This window comes from Ursus arctos, unplaced genomic scaffold, assembly GCF_023065955.2.
Source record: "Ursus arctos isolate Adak ecotype North America unplaced genomic scaffold, UrsArc2.0 scaffold_12, whole genome shotgun sequence".
In the NCBI taxonomy this organism is placed as follows: domain Eukaryota; kingdom Metazoa; phylum Chordata; class Mammalia; order Carnivora; family Ursidae; genus Ursus; species Ursus arctos.
The window spans coordinates 68,296,444-68,317,148 of record NW_026622786.1 but is presented as its reverse complement, the minus strand read 5'-3'; the positions used below and the strand labels follow the sequence as shown (position 1 = coordinate 68,317,148).

General features: G+C 54.3%; 1 protein-coding gene across 1 annotated transcript; it reads right to left on the bottom strand.

The window, feature by feature from the left end:
* Nucleotides 1–13,148: 13,148 nt before the first annotated feature.
* Nucleotides 13,149–19,888, bottom strand: PDZK1IP1 (PDZK1 interacting protein 1). Its single transcript, XM_026498161.4, has 4 exons — nucleotides 19,433–19,888; nucleotides 16,119–16,227; nucleotides 14,160–14,255; nucleotides 13,149–13,576 (listed from the first exon to the last, which is right to left on the bottom strand). The coding sequence occupies exons 1-4, from the start codon at nucleotides 19,497–19,499 to the stop codon at nucleotides 13,504–13,506; spliced, it is 345 nt and encodes a 114-aa protein (XP_026353946.1). The 5' UTR covers nucleotides 19,500–19,888; the 3' UTR covers nucleotides 13,149–13,503.
* Nucleotides 19,889–20,705: the final 817 nt, after the last annotated feature.

Here is a 20,705-nt window from a genome sequence, read left to right as displayed (position 1 = left end):
GTGTGTGTGTGTATACACACACACACACACACAACCTATTGGTTATGTTTCTCTGGAGAACCTTGAATAAACCCTGGATTAAATCCTCAAATCTAAGTTTTCATTTGTCTTACAATTGTTCAGTTCAGCTAAAGACTAACCAGATTGTCTACCATTTTCATTCAGTTTTAACAGTCAAGGTTACCAAGACCCTACAGGGTCAGACTAAAGTTGTAGCTAGGGTCTGGAGTTCTTGGAAAGCCAAAGTTAACTTTCCTGTTAACAGGAAGTCTGTCTGCTATGACTCCTCCTTCACTTCTACAATAATAATCAGGAAATTCTGAGCATACTTACATAACTCTACCTTTCAAGAGAAGTCTCAAGAAACAGTCAAACAAAAGATTCTGGATCAGGGAGGGCTTGCCACCATCTCCCTTGCCCACCCTAGCACCTTCCTCCGGAAATGCCTCTGAAGTCAACAGGCCCTCAGGTCTCCCCATCCCAGGGTCGTACTGTCATCTATTAGTGCTGGCCTTTTCCATTCTTCCATATGCCTTCTCTCGCACAGCCCACTCTCATGTCAATGCTGATATAGGAGGAGTGGCTTCTTAATGTTTAGGTAGGGCTTTTTCAGCATGAGGAAGACAGTTTCTTCTTCATAGTCATGAAGTCCTAACACAAGCAGTGATAAAGATTGTCCATTGATCTGATTGGTTTCAACCAGGTACCTTTTGGAATGCACAGCATGAGTCTGCCTACATCTTCTGTTAATGTTGGTTTAGGCCTGATTTGTTGATCTATTCTAGATCCATAAACTGATTTCACTGTTGGTCACTAGGTGAATAGCTGTAAGTATCTGGGGTCTTTATTCTTAAAGGGGGCAGTTAAGTTATTCAGAGACAGTGTGGTCCTTTCAAGTCTTATTTCCATGCTGTGTTGGACCAGCACAGCATTAAGTCTAGGTCTCATTCTGTCCTACTACTATGACAAACTCCCTTTGAGTACTTTACCTGATGGCTTACGAATTCTGAGGTTTTTCACTCTTTTGGTGGGAACACAAAATATTCCCAGACCATGAACCTTTGATTTTGTTCCTGCTAAGACGTTCAGGTATGCTTTCCCAGCCTTGAGTAACTTCCTTGGGTGCGTGCTGAGTAAGCTTCCTTTAAAGGAATGAAACGCTTTCTTCTTGTTTCATCTTGCCTGTTCTTAACTCAACAAGAGCTAATGACAGAGCTAAGACCTTACTTGGCTCTGAAGCTAACGAACTTACTGTGTGAGACCACACACCTGTGCTGTCAAAAGCTTTCCATCTCCTGAATCAGGGTATCACAATTTTTTCTTTATGAAATAAACTGGCTCAAAGCATTTCATTTCCTTTAAGTATTTTGACTTGTTCTTCAAAGTTGTGTCCACAGTTGAATAACATTTGAATTCGTAGGGAATTATTTTTATTCTTGAATCTATTGACTCAAAGTATCATGTTTCACTTTTTAAATGGTGCTATTGTACCAATCTACAGAGGAAAAACTTGTCCAGTGAGGACGTTTGGGCTAGGTGGTTTGATGGGCATGACTCCATGGCCAGAAGAACTTTCTGGATCCCCTATGTTCTGGCTAAGCTAAGCAGTGCTCTTAGGACATCCTTGATCATCATCTGATCTTGTGAGTATTTTGAAATTCATTCTAGAATAGTACTTTGTAAGTTGGAGTGGCTTAATAGACCCTCTGATGTTGTCAAAACGTCTGTAGTCTTCTTCCCAATAACTCATAATCCAGTCTTATCATGAGAAAAATATCAAATTCTATTAATGGAGCATCTTAAAAAATACCTGACCAGGACTCCTTAAAACTATCAAAGTCATCTAAAACAAGTAGAGTCTGTGAAACTCCCATAGCACAGCCAAGAGGAGCCAGAGGAGACGTGACAACTAAATACAACGTGGTATCCTGAATGGGATCGTGGAACAGAAAATGGACATTTGGTAAAAGCTAAGGAAAGCTGAATAAAACTATTGCCATTTCATTAATTGTAACAAATGTACCACATAATGTAAAAATGTCAATAATAGGAGAAACTAGGTGCAGAATATGGGAACTCTATATTATCTCGTCAATTTCTCTATAAATATAAAACCATTCTAAAAATAAAGTCAATTAAAATAATCCTAGGGGATCTACAAAAAAGGCTACCAAGGGGTGCCTGGGTGGATCAGTTGGTTAAGCGTCTGCCTTCGGCTCAGGTCATGATCTCAGGGTCCTGAGATCAAGCCCCACACTGGGCTCCCTACTTAGCAGGGAGTCTGCTTCTTCCTCTGCCTCTGTCTCCCCCTTCCCCCAGCTCATGCTTTCTCTTTCAAATAAATAAATAAAATCTTAAAAAGATAAAAAGCTACCAAAACTAATAACTAAGTTGGGAAGGTTACAAGAGAGAAGGTTGTGCACTAAAGAATTAACTCACCAGACTTGAGATGTTCAAACCCTACTCGTGCCAGAAAACAGACTGTCTTTTGATGGACTCCGGGGAATTAAGCTATAAGCTCTTAAAATATCTTGCCTGATGAGTGTCCTAATACACCTGGGGCCTCAGACCTCACCAGAAAGTTTATGCTAACAATGTGATTTATGGTGGAGACCTTGGGCCATGCTGTATCATTTCCACCTCCAAAGAGGCTGGAGAGATTGAGTAACTAAGGTCAGTCACATTCTCCATTCTTAAATTACTGACTCCCAAGAAAATTAAATCCTGGACACCAAGGCTAAGGCAAACTCCCCTGGTTGGCCATTCTTTGTATGTGTTGTCACATGTCATTGCTGGGAGAATCAAGTGCTGTTGACTCCACTGGTAGAAGAGAGCATGAATCTCACTTCTGGTCTCCATGTGCCTGTTTCCTTTGCTGGTTTTAATGTACATCCTTTCACTGTAATACAGTGTAATTGTGAGTAGAACAGCTTTTCTGAATTCTCTGAGTTCTTCCAGTGAATCCTCAAACCTGATGGTGGTCTTGGGAACCCCCAACACAAAGGCCAATAGGTCAGCATATAAAAATCAGTTGTATTTGTAGATGGGAGCAATGAAGAATTGTAAAGTGAAACTAGAAACACAAGTCCATTTACAGTAGTAGCCCCAAGTATAAAACATGTAGGAGCAAGTTTTACAAGAATATGTTCAAACCTATAGACCCAAACTATAAAACTTTGCTAAGTAATTCTAGAATTTCCATTTCACTCTTTTTTTTTCCATTTCACACTTTTTTATAGATTAAATTATTTGATGAAATTCTTCTTTTTTCCCCTCTATATTCTAAACACATTAGTCATAGTTATTTCAATGTCTCTGTCTGGCTACTCACTCTCTGGGTCACCCAGGGGACTCTTTTTATTGTCTGAGGTTTTTTCTTTTGCTTTTTTGATCAATTGGGACTGTTTCTTGGCATTTCAGCTGAGTTTGTATTAAAAGCTGAACATTGTGTGTAAAGAACTGTAAGAGCTCTGGTCAGCTCACTGAAGAGGGAATTATCTTTTGGAAGTCAAAAAACATATTGGCAGAGCCTAGTGATACAACTGATGAGAAGTGGGCAATTTGGACGCAGCATTTCCATTCAGGGCTTTCTGGTTGTTTCACTTTGTAGTACTTATAATTATACTGTACATTTATTTTGTACCATATCTCTCTACTTCAGAGCTCAAAGAAGCTCTAAAAGGCACCATAAAATTTGAGCATCAGGGACATGTAGGAAAAGGGGCCAGTAGACACCGATGAGCATTTGGTATGACGTGATCTTCATCTCTCTTTCCAGGACATATGAGAGAGGCCCATTACCCCAAACCCAAACCTGAATGTCTTTGAACACATTTCCTAATGACCCTGGACACCGTTATGAAGTGTGCCTTCAGTCACCAGGGCAGTGACTAAAGGAGAGCGTTCAGTGACTAAAGGACAGGAGGCAAACTCATTCACCATCCACTGTTCCATCCATTAGCACGTTCCTCCACTTCCTCTCTTCCAATATTTCTAAATTCTGCCTAGAAGCAGTGCTTAACAAAAGGAAACTCATCCGCCTTGGCCAGCACACTTTTTTGCATCACCATATCTAGTTTACAAATTCAGCCATCAAAACCTCCATTTTAATAAATACTGTCTAGTGGCCAATGAGCACACACGCTTGTCTTGGGCTTTGCATTGCCTGAGACTTGCCTAAAACAACCAGTTGCCTGAGACACAAATGCCGATGACGGATGCTTCTGCGGTGGTGCTTAGACAACATGGAGATTACAGGTAATTCTCAAGAAAGAAATGGTCGCTAAACGTGAATCAGGGCAGGGCCAGTTCTAGAATCCCAAACTCCTGTACTCCAGCCAGTGTTCTATCCATTAGGGCCACCCCCACATCTCCCCAGGGATCCCATCAGTGGTCACTCCACCCAGACTTCCAGCCTGGGCAGTCTCCTCTCTCTGCACAGGAAAAGGCGGGTTACTGGTCCCACATTGATCTTCCCAGGGACCGTGTAAGCTCTGCCATCTGGTGGCGAATCAAGATGTTATAAGCAATGGGGAGAAAGGATAACAGGAACAGACACTGGCAAAAAGAAAGCACTGTATTTTGTGAATGAGCTTTTAGAAAGTGTTAGGGCTCAAAGCGAATTGGAATCTCCTCCCTTCCCTTACTGTTTATACTGTGGTAGAACTGATTAAGTGTAAATGGATTCAACCCTTAGAGAAACCAATAGAGAGCATGTACCTTACAGGAGCCTTAGAAATGCTCATATTCTTGGGGCGCCTGGCTGACTTGGTTGGTGGAGCTGGTGACTCTTGATCTTGGGGTTGTGAGTTCAAGCCCCATGTTGGGCATAGAGATTACTTAAAAATAAAATCTTGAAAAAAAGAAATGCTCATATTCTTTGATGGAGTCACTCCACTCCTGGGAGTTTGTCCTGAGGAAGGGTTATTGATTCAGGGCTTTGATGGAAGAGGCGCCATGACCAGGGTCATCCAGATAGAGGCACTGTCCAAGTGCAGAGATCCACGGGGAGTGGTTAGGAGCTCCAACCCCACCCCAGCCTGAGCTGGGACATCAGGAAAGTGTGGATGGAGAAAATAAGACCTGGGAATGCAGTCATCTGGGAGGCACAATGGGGCTTCAGGGAAGGGGGAGACTAGGCTACTCTTTCCAGGCAAATGGGAGCTCACCGGGCTCAGTTGATCTGTCAGCCAAGCCTAGGTCCACCCACCCCCGCTGGCTTACAGACTGATCCCAGACCCTACTTGGTAAAGAAGGACCTTTGGGAAGAGGTAAAACCATTTTTTTAAAGACTTTTATTTATTTACTTGATAGAGCACAAGCAGGGGAAGCAGCAGGCAGAGGGAGAGAAAGAAGCAGACTCCCCACTGAGTAAGGAGCCCGATGCGGGTCATGATCACACATAATCCCAAAGGCAGATGCTTAACTGACTGAGCCACCCAGGCGCCCCAAGGTAAAACCATTTTTAATACCCTCAACTGGGCCAGGTGAAAAGGGTAAGCACAGGTGGGCCACAGCTGGCAGGCAATGGGAATGCACGGTGAGTGATAGGCAGGTGACTGGGTGTGGCAACCCTGGGGCTACCGCACGCCAGGTCTTTGTGTTTGTGTGTGTGTGTGTGTGTGTGTGTGTGTAAAGCAATAGAAGTTTATTAAGTGAAGATACAGAAAAAGCTCTCAGGAGTGAGAAGGGTCCCGACAAGCATGCGGGGTCTTACACTAGCGCCTTACGCTGGACTCTCACCCCAACCATGAAGTAGATCCTCTCTTTAATGTCCATTCAAGGAAAAGAAAACTGAGTCTGGGGGAAAGGGGTGGGCATGAAGTGATTTGCTCAAGGTCATGCAAATCCCCTGGCGAGGATTTAATTGGCAGAGCTGGGACTAGCTGACATATTCAGTCATTCAACAAACACCAAGCCCTTGCTCTATGCAGGGATTATGCCAGATGTCCTGGGGATGTCCTGCCCTCCAGGAGCTCGCAGGCATAGAGCATGGGGAGGGAAAGGGGTGTCAGAGAGCCATCCTGAAGGACGTGAGGCTGGCAAAAGGAACACAAGCCGAGAACATGAGCAACACAGGTGCAAAGATGTGAAGCAGTAGGGGAGGAGAGGGAACAGAAGGCTGGAGAACTTCAGGCAGGGTCAAGTGTGCAGCCAAGAGCGAGAGAGGTAGAAGGACGGCAAGTCACAGAAGGTCACAGTGTGGCCATCTATTGGCTGCTCAAGATACGCAGGTACAACCGAAAGGACACCCATGCCGGCTGTTGCAGGCACTCACCCACTATTCACTATATGCGTCCTGTGCTGCATTCACTCATTTTCTCTTCACTGCAACCCTATAAGATGGGCATCGTTTTATCCCTAATTTTCAGACCCAGGCACTAAGGTGCCTTTGTTACGAACTTGCCCAACATCATGCTAATATAAAGTTGGCAGGGAGGGATTTGCCCAAGGAAGTCTGGCTTCAAGCCCATGCCCACAGCCACTAAGCCACACCCGCCTGCAGCAGTGGGGTTGGCCTCGCAGGTGTAAAGGGCTGGGCCCCAGCTGGCTGTGTTTGGGGAAAGTCTCTCTAGTGGCAGCGTGGAGGCTGGTGTGAGCTCGCAGCGTGAGTGAAAACAGGTAGACAGGAAAAGCAGCTGCGAACATCCGAACATCCGGTGCGAGCTGGAGGCCAGAAGCAGGGGAGGAGGAGTGGGGCTGAGAGAGGCAAATTCGGTATGAATCCCGTCTCTGGCCTGGGTGGATGAGTGCTGGTACCACTAACAGGGACAGAGGACTCAGGTTAGCGAAATATCGGGGTTCCTTTTGCATCTAAGGTGCCCAGGGAGTGGTTCAGGAGGCAACTGGGGACCGGATGGAATGGGACTGATTTGGAAGTTGATACTTCACGGCAGTAATGGGAATGAACTGAGTGGATGGGATTCCCATGTCATTCCTTCGACAAACACGTCCTGGGACCCGCAGGATTCTGGGCCTGTGCTGGGCACTCAGACACTACAATACCAAGACAGGTGCGTCTCTGCCTCATGGAATGCCAAGTTCACAGTCTTGCTCAGAGAGCAATGCCATGACCAACCTGAGCCCACAGTCCTGTGGGGACCTGGTGAGATGAGCGCAGGGGGCCAGGAGCAGCGCCGTAGAGAAAAGGGCCATGATCCTGTTATGTTGAGAGCGGAAGGATCAGATAAAGCATCACACCTGGTGATGAGAAGATGGGACTCTAGCGCCCTTGTGAGAGCTGTCTCGGCAGTGTGAGGGGTGGAATTGAGGCTACGAGGTTGAGGAGCAGGTGGGAAGGTTGGAGGCAGAAACGGCAAATGTTGACCACTCCTCTTAGATACTTGAAGGGAACCCTCTCCACTTTCCCAGATGCATCTTTCCAAATACACTGTAAGTTTGCAATGGCAAACCCTCTATTTTCTTCAGTTCCCCATTTCTCACACACACACACACACACACACACACACACACACACACACACCCCACACACAGAGAGCTCTATGCTGGGGTAGAATTAGCAATGGATTTGAAGTCAAAAGACTAGAGGCCAATGCCATTAACTAGCCCAATGCCACTAACTAGGCCAGTGCCACTAAAGTCACCTCCCTTTCTGAGTCTGCATTTTCTCCCTAAGAAAATGGGCCCAGTTATATCCACCTGGTAGGATCAGAATGAGGCTCCAATCACAAAGCAGTCTCCCTGCCGCGCAGTAGCCCTCTCCCTGCCTCGCAGTAGCCCTCAGCTTCTATGTAAAAACCAGCACCGCCGCCCCCACCATCACTGTGTATGGGCTTGAGGGAAGGCCCTTCCCAGTCTCTTGTTCCGGCTTGTTAGCTCTTGGGGCCTGGAAGATGCTTCCCTCCGCTTTTCCCCATCCCTCTCTGTCCTTCTCACCTCTGTTTGCTGGAGCTCCCTCTCTTCCCTGACCCTTTCCCCACCTTATCAGCACCTGTCCTCCCCACCTCCATCCCACACGTGGGCTCACAGCTAGAACTGGTCAAGAGCCTAGTTATTCATTTGCAAAGTCCGCGTGCAGAATTGTCCTGGCCTCAGCGATGCAGAGCAAACCCATGTAACCAGCCCCATTATGCTGGTGCCTCCAGCGATCCAGAAAAGCCGCTGGGCCCAGCACGTTCTGTACTCACCAGCCATGCAGAGCCTCTAGCTTCCTCTTATCGCAACTTGGTACATGACCTCGGGCTTCAGATTCCGCAATACAATATTAGTGACCTGGGCTAAATGACTCTAAGGATTTTGCTAGCTCTGACACACTGTGATCTTGCATGCAATTCAGCCCATCCTGTAATAATAATAGAAATAAAAAACAATAGCTAACATGTATTTGCACTAACTGTGGTCTAGGCACTATTCTATGTGTTTTAATGTGCATTGTTTCTTTTAACCTTAACACCATCTCTTATCAGATAGACACTGTTTACTGCCCCCAGTCTACAGATGAATGAACTGGAGTTTGGTGAACCGAGTTCACGTATCCAAGGTCACTTGGTATTACGTGTCTGAGCACGGCTGCATCCAGGCTACTTGACCCAGACCTGGCTTTTACCCTCTCAGTGGGCATCCAACTCGAAGGCGAAGTCTTGGCTCAACTGCGAACAGCTCACCTGAGCTCAGAGCTGAACGGTGCACCCCCTTTGCCCTCCAGCACACCCCTTGTAGATGCCCAGAGGCTCCTCGACTCCACATGCCCATAAATGCATGCTTACCCCCACGCATTCCTGCTTTCCCCTCACACCTGCCATTCTCAGTGCCCTTCACTAGGCTCTGTAGGGCCTTGGTGAGAACTGGAAAAAGGCGTCCCTTCCCTTCACGCAGACACAGGCCCAAACCAGCTTGAAGACATGGCCTGCATAGCCCAGCGCAGTGTCCCAGGCTCCACGGTCTTCCAACTTGCTCAGAACAATACTGGAACTCGTCCTTGACTTCCCTCTGTTTCTCTCTCTTTCCTCCTCTCTCTCTCATCGAGCTCTTCCTACTTTGCTTTTCCAGGGGTCTCCAAGGAACGTGTCCCCGACACTTTGTCATCCCTTGTCCTCTGGGAATAGCACCCCAGGGCAGAAGCCACTGGGCTCCCAGATCATTTCTGAGAGAAAGGGAGGGGTATCATCAGGACAGGATGACTAAGCCCCCAAGAGCCTGGCCCCACCAGTAGTGCTTGCAACCTGAGGTGTTCACAGACTTGGCCTCTGGGGCCACAAGGAGGGGGCGCCGGAGACCAGCTGCCCTTGAAGCCTACAGAAAGACGAGCAAGGTGCTGGCACAACCTGGGGGGCAGCGGGGGAGGGGGGTCCCTGGAGCCATGCCATGGGAAAGCCTCTGGTACAGCACTTTAAGAGGGAAGGGCGCTGCCTGAAGCTCAAGTTCAAAAGTGCTCTGCTGACCTGCCCTTCCAATTGACTGTGCAGCCACCAGATGGCGGCCAAAGCTACAGGCAGACGGACAAGGGGGGAGGGAGCATGGATGTTCAGGGGGGCTCATCGCTGACCCCACGACCTTCAATCAGAGAGCGGGAAAGAGTGAGTACGTGTGTGCATGTGCACGTGTGTTTTTCCGCACCGCTGTGTGCTAAGGGTATGGACAGACGTACACCTGGACAAACAACTGGGCTTAGCCCCTTCCTTTGGGATCCTCACCACACCTGAGGCTTCCCCTCCCCTGGGTCCAGCCCTGTCTCGCTGGTGATGCAGAGGGAAGTGACCCCATTCCTGCCTCCAGGGGCTCCCAGGCCTGGCAAGTAAACAGACCACAGGGCGGTGTGTAGAGAGATGGCTGGAATAGCCCAGAGGAAGGCCCACCACCGGTGGGCAAGGAGCTTTCCCTGCAGCTGGAGGGCCTTCTGGCACTGGCAGGCGCACTAACAGCATACATTATCTGTTTCCTCCCAGCAGCCCTGCAGGAAAGACCCAACAGAACCAATCCCACTGGAAAGCCGGTGGAGCAGCTGGTAGGCTAGACGGTCCACAAGCGGTGAGGAACAGAACTGGAATTTGAACCAGAGTCTGCGTGGTTCTCAAGTTCAAGCTCTTGGCCACCGTGTGCACTTCTGGGAACTAGAAATGAGGAGGAGAGCCAAACTTGGTGGGGGCGGGGGGGCGCCCAGGCCAGAACTGGAGGACAGGAAGATGCCTCCCATCCCGGTCCCAGAGCAAGTTCTGACAGCTCCAACTATCTGACTCACCTGTGAACTTGGTCCAGGGGGACAAGCAGAGGGCGTGTGACTGGGATTGCCCCTGGAGTGCCACTCTGCACTCCCGCCCCCACCTGTACCCTAAGCTGGGGGAGCCATCTCTGCTCAGCACCAGTCTTGATCTGATGGCTCCTTGAAGCAGTATTTCTGTTCGCGTTACTCTGAGTATAAGGGAAGTCAACTTGAAAATCATTCCAACCACCTGGCACTCTGTCCTATAACAGGTGACACTGGAGATAGAATTCCATAGCCCTTTTTTTGAAACCAACTCCAGACTGGAAGTCCCTCTTCGAGTCTAACTGAAGTAAGCAGCACAGCAATCAGCCTCCAAGTCTACAGTTCCAGGTCAGAGCCTTTTGTGCCTGAGTTTGGATGTAACCTATAGTGTAACTGTGAAATTCACACATTTTAGGTAGAGATGGGAAAAGGTGTGAGCCCTGTTTCAGGAAGCAGGAAGAGCAAGAACGCCCTCTAGCGTAAGAGAATCTCTCAGGGCCTGGGCAACCTGAGCATTCTGCCCAGAGAGCGGGTGGAGGGATCAGTGGGGGAGGATGCCATTCAAAGAAGTGAGACGTGAATGAGGGAGGGCGAGGGACTGTCCCCAGCCAAGGGACTGGCACAAGGCCACTTGGGCAGGTGGGGGGCGCAGAGGAATCCATGGGACACAGAGGAAGGATGCAAGGGGAGAGGGGAGACTGTGAGCACTAGCTCAGGTGGAAGGAGGAGGAGACTAGAAGATGGAGATAAAAAGAGAGGCCAAGAGGTGCACTCAGGGAGACAGAGATCTGTAAAGGCTGGAGCGAAGAAGAAGACCCGGACTGAGTGGGAGAAAAGGGCGGGGAGGGAGCAGGAAGTCGGCCCACCAGCCATTTGGGGGCTCCTTTCAGACCAGCCCACCGCTCCAGCGGCCGGTCCCTCTCCCCCTGTCTGTCACTCAAGGAGATGAGAATCCCCTCCCCCCAGGGCTGGCGGGGGAGGGGCTCGCCTCCCTCCCCACCCCAGCCCAGAGGCTCCCTTCCCCAGGCCCCCTGATCGCCACCCCCTTGGGACTGGCTGTGCAGCCCCGATAGATGGTGGGGGGCCCAGCTGGTGTGTTATCAGCCTCCTCCAGGAGCGAGCCTGAGCCACTCAGCGGCTGCCAGCCTGAGATTAGGCCCCGAGGGTCATTAAGCACCGCCCTGGCCCGGGCCCAGCCTCCTTTCCCTCCCTCCTCTGGCCAGGCTAGCAGGTGGGAACAGGCGATAAGGACTGGGGGCTCTGGGGCCGGCAGCTCCGTGCCCCATGCCCCCTGCCAGGGCAAGAACATGGGGTGGGGGGCAAGTCAGTGCCAGCCCAGCACCTGCAATGACCCCAGAGTCCCCACCATCCTGGTTCCTCCAGCGTGGAGAGGGGGCTGAGGAGCGCCCGGAGAGGTGGGGGAGAGGGTGGCCTGCCCCAGGAACCAGGCAGGACAGCAACTGCCAGCGGCCCCTGCTGGGCAGCCTCACCGGTGAGAGAGGCCAAGCTTCACCTGCTGCCGGGAGGCCAAACGGTGGTGGCTCTGCCTTCTACCCTGGAGGGCGTGTGGGGCAGACCTGAACCCACCCCCACCCCCCTACCCCCCCCCACCCCCGCTGCTCAAGGACAACTCAGGGCAGCAGTGAGAGGGAATGGAGGTTCGTGCAAGGAGAATCAGATCCAGGCAGCCAAAAGGTTCAGACCAGGAGGCTAGAAAAGGAAGAAGAGGGTGTTTGTGCCTTAGCAGAGGCCCTCTAATAACCTCCATCCCTCTTCTAGTAAGTTAGGGGCAGGCTGGCTGGCCCCCTGGCTCTGCCCTCTGGTCTAGTCAAGGAGGACTTCCTGGAGCAAGAGGAACCTTGGCAGAGCCAAGAAAAAGTAATATGCAGAGTTGGAACTGGTAGTGGTGGGTGAGAAGGCATCTGCCCACATGAGCACAGCCACAATTCACTAAGCTGAAGCTCAGAGAGGGCAGGCGACTTGTGCTGAGTCACACAGCAGGCAGGGTAGGCCTGGGGCAAAGACCCTGCCTTCCCTCTGCACTGGGCTCTTCCCTCTGCCGCAGGCTACAAACTAGACCTGGCGTGGTAAGAAAGGATAAATCAGATCTCAGATGGGTCTTCCCTGGAGCATTTGGCTGAAACCCCCGAAAAGCAGAGCAATGGCTCCAGTGGGGAAGTGAGGGGGCTGTGACTGGTTGGGACAGCTGAAAGAGGGAGCTCTTTGGGACAAGGTGGACTGCCTCCTACCCTCTAGCCCCACTCCTCTGGATCTGGGAGTGCTCCTGGCTGGGTCTGTCTCAGGTTGTCACCCCAGATTCTGTTCCCAGAAGAATGACAGTCACAGGGATGAGGGGCCCCCAGGGTCAGTCAGCCCGCTGAGTGTGCCTCCTCCCTCCTCCCTCCCCCCTGCTTCATTCCCCCTGGGACCCAGTTCCCTGCCTCCACCCCAACCCAGGACGGGGAGACAGGGGCACTGGTGAGAATGATTCTACTCCAGCTCTGTGATGAAACTGGCCAAACCTTCCCAGAGGGGAAGCTGGGTTCAGAGAGGACTGTGACTCTCCCAAAGTCGCATAAGAAGTCTGCAGGGGACAGGGACTCAAAACTGGGCTTCCTGAGTCCTAGCCCAGGCTCTGTCTCAGAACTTCTTATGCTCACAGGCCAGGCCAGGCAGGCTAGAGCTGCCTGGATGAGGGATGAGTGAATCACAGTTGTTAAGAGTAGGTCGAGGGAGGGACGCTGGCAGGAGGGTCTCTGCCTGGAACAAGGGGTGGAGTGGGTGAGTTCCCTGGCCCCATGGGGCCTCCCAAAGAGAGTTTCCTGGGTAATCCTCCAAAGCCACCATGCCAGCGGCTTTGCAAGGTGACTGTCATGATTGAGAAAGCAAGACTGGGCCTGGCTGTAAGCCTGAGGGGCTGTTTCTGAGCCCTGGGAACATCAGGCCTGGAAATACAAAACATCTTTATTTCACAGAAATGAGAACCATTTCCACGGTTAGAGGGAGAGGATGTGAAGCAGGGTAGGAGGTGATGAGCTGACTGTCCTCTTTGGAAGGGTCTGCTGAATTGGATTGGGTGGGAAACTTGCCACAAAACCCTAGGGCCACAGCTAAGCCCCAACCTGGACACGGCTCTGACTTTGGCTGGTGACAGTTCAAGAGAAGGTGGGCAGTGTGGGGTTGGAGGAGTCGGCCCCTTACTGTAGGTTCCCACACAGAGAAGGAGCAGCTTGGGTGGGGAGCTGAGCAGCCATCGCAAGCACCTGGCGTCAGGGCTGGGGGCCACAGGTAGGCGGGGGTCACATGGGGGTGCTCCGGACCTTGCCCTCCTCCTCGGGGACATTCTCATAGGCATTCTCGTGCTCCCTGGATCTGAAAAAGGATGACAGGGGTCATCAACTCCTCCATGCCATCCCCTTCTCCCTGCTCTATCCTGTACCTGTGACGGCAGTATCTTCCAGAATAAATATACGTGAGTGCCAGAAGGGAGTTCCCCTGCCCACATCTGGTCCCAGGTGCACCTGTGACTGGAGGCCTCTCAGCACCCCTCCCTGAGCCCCATCTCTCTCCTATGCTGAGCCCCTCCCCCACTTACTCCTCTCTGCACATTGAGTCCCCCAATTCATCCCTTCAGAGTCCCCTTCCCTCCTTGAGTTCCTTTGCCCCACTGCACCCCTCCACCCCTCCCTATGAGTCCCAGTCGGCAGGCTGAGCCCCTCCCCCCACCAATTCCATCCCCCTACTGGGCCCTCTCCCCAGCTGAGCTGGCGGTCCCCCAGGAGCCCTGCATCCTCACAAAGCCCCCATCGCACCCTCCCTGAGATCCTCTCTTCACTGAGCCCTTCCCCACATGAGTCCTTCTCCTTCCCTGACCTCTCCACCTTCCATCCCCACCCCTCAGAAGCACCTGGACCTTCGGGAGCACAGGGGGGTTAGCCCTGTACCGGCCCCTCACCTGACGCCGGCCACCATTGAGGAGTACCTTCCGTCTGTTCCTACCGAGATTCCGTCTGCCTTGTTTCCAACGGTCATGACCATGTTCACGGGCTCCCTGTGGACGAGGCTCATCAGCAGGGCTCCCTAGGTCCCTACCTTCTTTGTTCTCCCTCCTCTGCCTCGTCCAGTCCGGCCCTGTTCTAGGCGCTGGTTCTCACGAGCCCAAGGGCAGAGGCTGGCCCTTGGCAGAAGTCCCTCTCTCCAGCTGGGCCCCTGTCAGTGGCCCGATTCTGGCCCTGCTCCACGGGCCTTCACACCCTTCCTGCTCCGAGGTGGGGGCCGCAGGTCCCAGCCTGAGATTGGCCGCAGATTGACCTAAGACCTCTCACCGCCCACCGCCCAGCCTCCCTCTGCGGTTCTCCTTCTGGCCGCAGCTCAAGACGCAACGGGATTTGGCGTCTGCCCCAGACGCCCACAGGGCTTTCCTCGGCACCAGGTGCGGACGGGCCCACATCCACTCAAGGCAGAGCCTGGGCCAGATGAAAAAGGAAGCATTTCTGACAAAAAGCTCCTGGCCTCTTATTCAAGTTTAAACCCAGCGAATGGGGCCTCTGCCCCCGCCAACCTGGAAGCTGTTCTCACAAAGGTCCTAGGGACTCTCGCCGCTGCTTGCCCTTCCTTGGACGCCCCACAGGCCTTTCAGACTTAGTATGTCCCAAGTGAACTCAGCAGCCGCCTCCAGACCTGCCTTGGGGGCTCCACGTCTCCGTGAGCGGGACCACCAGAAGCCTGGCCCCTTCCCTGTCCTTCCTTCCTCCTGCCCGCTGCTGTCCCCCTCCACCAGCTGCTGGGGATCCGCGCCCTAGACAGCTCTCAGACGTGGCCCCTCTCTATCCATCTGCTGCCTCCAGAGTCCGGACTCTCTCCTGACCTCCTGCTTAGCCCCCACCTTGCCCTTCTCGCCTGCCCCTGCCCCATGCACACACCCCAGGGCCCCCAGAGTGGTTCTGCTCAGGCCGCCTCTCAGCCCAAGACCAGACTACAAGCTTTCACTGGATTCCTAGTGCACGAGGGATGAAGCCCAAAGTTCAGGGCATAGGTGTATGAGGGTCTGCTAGGCCTAGGTCCTGCCTACCTCGCCAGGCTCTCTGGGTCCTCTCTAGGCCTCTCTCTACCTGTGACGGCTTGTGCTCCCTCACTGGGCCGCACGTGGCCTCAGCTGGCACCCAGGCACCAGGCCCCCTCACGAGAGCTAGCAGTGAGTGTGGCCTGGCCCCAGGGTTGGGGAGCACAGAGTGGACTGCATTTCAGCCCAGCCCCCTCTACCTCAGCGCCTGCTCTCCACCTAGGAGCTCCAGTGCCCTCGCTGCCCTCTTCCATCAACTGCAATACTTTTCCCACTGCTCTATCCTGAGACTGGCTCCCCTGCACTCTCCAGCCTTAAATTAAAGGTGCGATCGGAAGCCTTCTCGGACTCCCGGCCCTGGCCCCCAGACAGGCCAGGCCCAGCACTGCCCTCGGCGCAACCTGTACCATCCAGTCGGTACTTGGCACGGTGATTGCTCCTTGCCTTCTGGTCTGGGAGCCTGGGGGCGCCAGGCTTGGGTCTGTCCCGTGGACCCCCTGGACCCCAGCATGTGGCACAGCACCCGACCCTGAAGAAAGATGGCACATTCCTTCCCAGAGGTTTGGGCAGCCCCCATCACAGGCGGGGCCAGGGTCCTTACTCTACAGAGAGAGACACGGAGACCTCAGGAAGGGCGGCTCACGGTGAATGAGCACCAGAGCTGTGGGGGCCAACAGAGCCCGGTCTGAGCTCCAGTCCCGGAGACCTTTGGCCTCGGTGTCACTTCCACACAGTGACAGGACTGCACTCCGGGCTTCTGAGGCCCTTCTCACCACGACCAGAGCAGTAGCATGGTCCGGGGCCTGCCCTGCCTGCACCAGCCCAGACCCCGGGCCCCCGTGCGGCACTCACGGCTCTTCCTGGCACCAGAAACGGTTGACGGCAAAGGCGATCGCCACGAGCACCAGGAACACAGCCACGGCGATGAGGCCCTGCATCCAGGGCTGCAGGTTCCCCAGGCCTGGAGAGAGCAGAGCAGGATGCTGTGGCAGGCTCAGCCGCAGTGGGGGCTGCAGGTGCGGAACGGGGCAGGGAGGGGCCTCACGCCCCAGGGGCTAGAGCCTGTGGCAGAGGCCATCAGCCAGCTGCCAGGACCAGAGGAGACATTCTGGGGTAGGAGGAGTGGCAGGGAGGACCCACCTGACTCCCCCACTGAGCTTAGAGGGGGATGACAATTGGAAAACAGGAATTCAAAAAAGGAATGAGGTGCCAAGGAGAGACAGCCCAGAGCCCCCGCCCGCCCCTTCACGTGGGTCACATGCAGGGCCCCCTAGGGAGTGTCTGGGTCCCAGGGACCAAAGGGCAGCCTTCTGGACAGCTGGCCTAGGCCCTGCCCGCTGAGGGTGTCTCCCTTTCTCCCTGGATCTCAGAGCTGATAGGACTGGGCTGGCATCTGGAAGATCCTGTTCTGTAATGAGGTTTCTCCGGTTCTGGGTAGGGCGTGGGAGTGTGGCACAAGCAAGGGTGCTTAGCTAGGGGTGCCCGGAGAGAGGGGTGCCCGGAGAGAGGGGTGCCCGGAGAGAGGGGTGCCCGGAGAGACGGGTGCCCGGAGAGAGGGGTGCCCGGAGAGAGGGGTGCCCGGAGAGACGGGTGCCCGGAGAGAGGGGTGCCCGGAGAGAGGGGTGCCCGGAGAGAGGGGTGCCCGGAGAGAGGGGTGCCCGGAGAGAGGGGTGCCCGGAGAGAGGGGTGCCCGGAGAGACGGGTGCCCGGAGAGAGGGGTGCCCGGAGAGAGGGGTGCCCGGAGAGAGGGGTGCCCGGAGAGACGGGTGCCCGGAGAGAGGGGTGCCCGGAGAGAGGGGTGCCCGGAGAGAGGGGTGCCCGGAGAGACGGGTGCCCGGAGAGAGGGGTGCCCGGAGAGAGGGGTGCCCGGAGAGAGGGGTGCCTGGAGAGAGGGGTGGGACAGAACGCCTTTGGAAAAGCAAGGCAGAGGGCAAGTTCTCCTCCAGGTCGTGGGGCCAGGAAGAAATCTTCAAAACCTGAGCCCCTTTTGTATCCTCCAGCTGGATGCCTAGAGGACTGGGCCAGGGACCAGGTTGAGGCCTCCCATTCATCACCTTCTTTAGCTTTTGAGCCTTGACCTTTGACACCACCTTCAACCCTCAAGGTTTCCCAAAATCTCTGCCCTCGGCCACCGGCCACCAGCAGCCCCAAAGGGCTCTCCCCTCCCCCAGGGATCACCGTACTCCATGAGCCTGAGAAAGCTTAACCCTGCAGAGAATAGACACGCAGTACCAGGTGGGTCTCAGGAGGGGACAGAGGCCAACAGAAAGCTCCCAAAGGGTCTTGTCTCCAGGCCAAAACACATGCATCCCTAGTGCCATCCTGTATTTTGAGGGGCAGGCTGGGCATCAAAAACCTCATTCTGCCTCACTCTCACTCAAAGTCCTTCCCTGAGTCTACCCTAAAGCTCTCCTGCTGCAGCGAAGGCCCTGCCCTGCCTCTGAGCTCTCTCTGAGCCTGGCAGGTACAGGGAAGAGGGGAGGGATCTGGGAACTCTCTGGCCTGGGGCCAGGTCAGTGTGGTTATCCTGACTTCCATACTTGCCAAAAAGCACTGCTTTGGACTCACTGGTTCCCCAAGAAAAAATGGATCAGACCCATCGTTTCCTCAGGTCTGTGGTTACTCAAGGATGGGGAGTTAGGGCTCAAGCCCTGGGAGGCCCCTCCCTGCCCCCTCCAGACCCTGCAGCCAACTCCCTCCAGACACGCAGGGAACCCTGGTCCCTGCTCCTGCGTGCATGTGGCTCTGAAGTGAGCGCAGAGCACAAGGGTCAGAGCCTGGGGCAGGAGAGAGGTGACCTGAGCCCCGACCCAGAAGACTGCAAATCCCTCGTGGTGACCTCAAACTTCCACCTTGATGAAGTTCTTTCCTGCTTATCATTCTGACAAAAGACCCAGAGGGCAAAGCCCCTGCTGCTGGGAACCCAGACTACCCCTTCAAGCAATAAAGATTGCCCTGAGCCGGCAAGACCCCAAGACAAAGATCGACCTGACCCTCACTGCCCACCTGCACGGACCCGCCTACTTTTGCCCCACAGTTTTCTTATATGAACCTGGAAGTATTTTCGGCACTTTTGAAACAGCCCTGGAGACCCTAGTCTGCTGTCTTCCTGGTGTTGGCCTCACTGAAATAAACCCTTTCTCGTTTCACCACCACTGTTTCTCTGCCTTTGGGTTTTGTCAGGGGCAAGTGGCCAAACATGGTCTGTGTGGGGCCTCCGGAGCCGGGGGCTCGTGCACCCAGCTACATCCCTCCTTGCTCTGCTGTGTGATCCACCCAAGTCACTCAACCCCTCTGATCTTGGGTTTCCAAGAGGGCTCCCGAGACTGGGAAGCAGAGGTGAAGTAGGCCTGCATGCCAGCTCGGGGCCCCTGCAAAGGAGGGGTACTCTGGGAGCATCTTTGCCAGTCCCCTGCAGACCCAAATCCCACCTGCAGAGCCCCCAGACCTGGGCTGCCAATGCGGCCCCACAGCTCAGGCGGATCTCGGGGCGTGGTGCCTCATGGTATGCAGCTTTCCCACACCCTGACCTGGCAGCAGCCCTGGGAGGCCGGCAGGGCAGCTTTATTGTCCTCATTGTATGGATGAGAAAACTGAGTCTCACAAAGGGGCAGTGATTTTCTCCTGGTGGCACAGCAAGACAGAAGCAGAGCAGGACAAGAGCTCAGATTTGTGGAGGGGGCCACCCTGGGGCACTATCCCCTGATGGAGCCCAGGAAGCTGAAACAATGACTTAGGCCAGAGAGAGGGGCACAGCCCTGACAGCGCGGCCCCTCCCCTGGGACGAGCCTGCCGTAGGAGGGGCAGCCTGGGCCGGCTCCCTCCTTCCTTGTAGCCCCTGACCCCCTGTCCTCGGGACCCCACCATCCCTCGGGCAATTCCTGCTCCTAGAGCTGGGGCTCAACTCCTCCAGGCCTCTAGTCCGAGCCCCCACATTTTCCCTGCTGCCCACATTCCTCACTCTTGGCAAACAAGTCCCAGACAGAAGTCTTGTTCAGAGGTCTCTGCCCTTGGAGTTTCCTCCAGCAAGCCCAGTCCCTGCTTCCCCCTTCCCAACTGTAGGTGTCCAGGGTGGTGAGGGAGGCCAGACGACCCCCGGATCCACCCTGGGTTACCAGCACGCAGCCCAGCCCTCCTCACCGCAGCCTCGAGTCCTGTGCCACTACCTTGTTGACAGCTGGCGGGCGGCATTGCGCTGAACAGGACCGCAAGGAGCAGGGTGAGGGCTGACATGGCTGCAAGAAGCTTCTGGGCCTTCTCTCAGGCTCCTGGTATCTGGGCTCCTGGAACTGCTGTGGGTTCTGTCTGTGTCTGCCTGAGATCCGCTTGGGCTCAGTCTGGCCCCGGAGGAGAGGAGCTAGTAAGGAAAAAGGCGAGGGAGGAAGGAAGGGAGGTGGAGAGAAACTGCCCTCCCTCCCATGGTAATGAGCTTCCAGGCCTGGCCTCCCAGGTCGCTGCCCTGCCCACTCAGGCTGGCATTCGAGGTCCTCTTTCAAAGGCTGGATAAGAAAGCAGGTCTGAGGAGCCGGGAGATGTGAGGAGAGTTGGTGCCTCACCTCCAAGCCCCAGGCCTCCCCAGTTTTTGTGTGAGCTCCCTGTTCCTGGCAGCGGGGCTGGGCTCTGGGGAGAGGAGTGACACATTATTGCTCCTGTGGGTGGAGTGACTTGAAAGGCTGAGAGTGGGGTTAAGAAATCTGCTGTCTGGATGCAGAGCGTGGGGAAAACCCCAGAGGCTAGGGAAAGGGCAAAGCTGCCCCTCCCCCACGGCCCGGCCTATTTCCTGTCCCTCCCCTCACCTGTCCCTCCTCGGCCAGGCCAGACCCCAGGCCTCTGTCCCTCCATCCCTGGCCTAGCTCAGAAGCTCTATAATCTACCCTCTCCCGTGGGGATCATGACAGAGGGCCTGAGGGGCCCCGTCCCCAGCCTTCCCCACCCCACCCAGCTGCCCAGGTCGGGTTCCGCTTTCCTCTTGGCCCCAGACGTGGTTCCTGGAAGCTGGGTGGCAGCTCCCCAGGACAAGATCCAGCCTTGGTCAGAGGCCATTATACATACCTCCTGGTGCGCGTCCACCATCACAGGGAGACAAGTGGGTGAACACAGCCCTGCTGTGGAGGCAAAGGAAAGACATCCCCAAGTGGAAGATTCCAATCTGGGGCCCTGAACCCCTGGGCCCTCAAACTCCAGGATCACATGGAGTCCATCTGGTCCTCCAGCTCAGGAGCAAAGAATGGCCCAAGTACCTGTTGAGGCCGGGGCCAAGGGTCATGCTGGGGCTCCTTGCCTCACCCCTTCCCAGGAGTACAGGAAGCCAGAGATGCTGAGAGTCTGACTCTGCAGACACCAAGAAAGAAGGACCCAGCATCCAGGGCAAAGTCTCGGAGATGAAGGTTCCGCAGAGGACAGGGCATACGCTGGAAGCCCCTCCACTGCCCAGAAGCC

Excerpts from the sequence above, each read along its gene's own strand:
- PDZK1IP1 (XM_026498161.4), bottom strand. The coding sequence starts at position 19,499 with ATGTCAGCCCTCACCCTGCTCCTTGCGGTCCTGTTCAGCGCAATGCCG. Across the intron at positions 16,228-19,432 it reads GCCCGCCAGCTGTCAACAAG|GCCTGGGGAACCTGCAGCCC; the intron begins GTAGTGGCACAG and ends TGCTCTCTCCAG. Across the intron at positions 14,256-16,118 it reads TTCTGGTGCCAGGAAGAGCC|GGAGCCCGTGAACATGGTCA; the intron begins GTGAGTGCCGCA and ends CCTCGTCCACAG.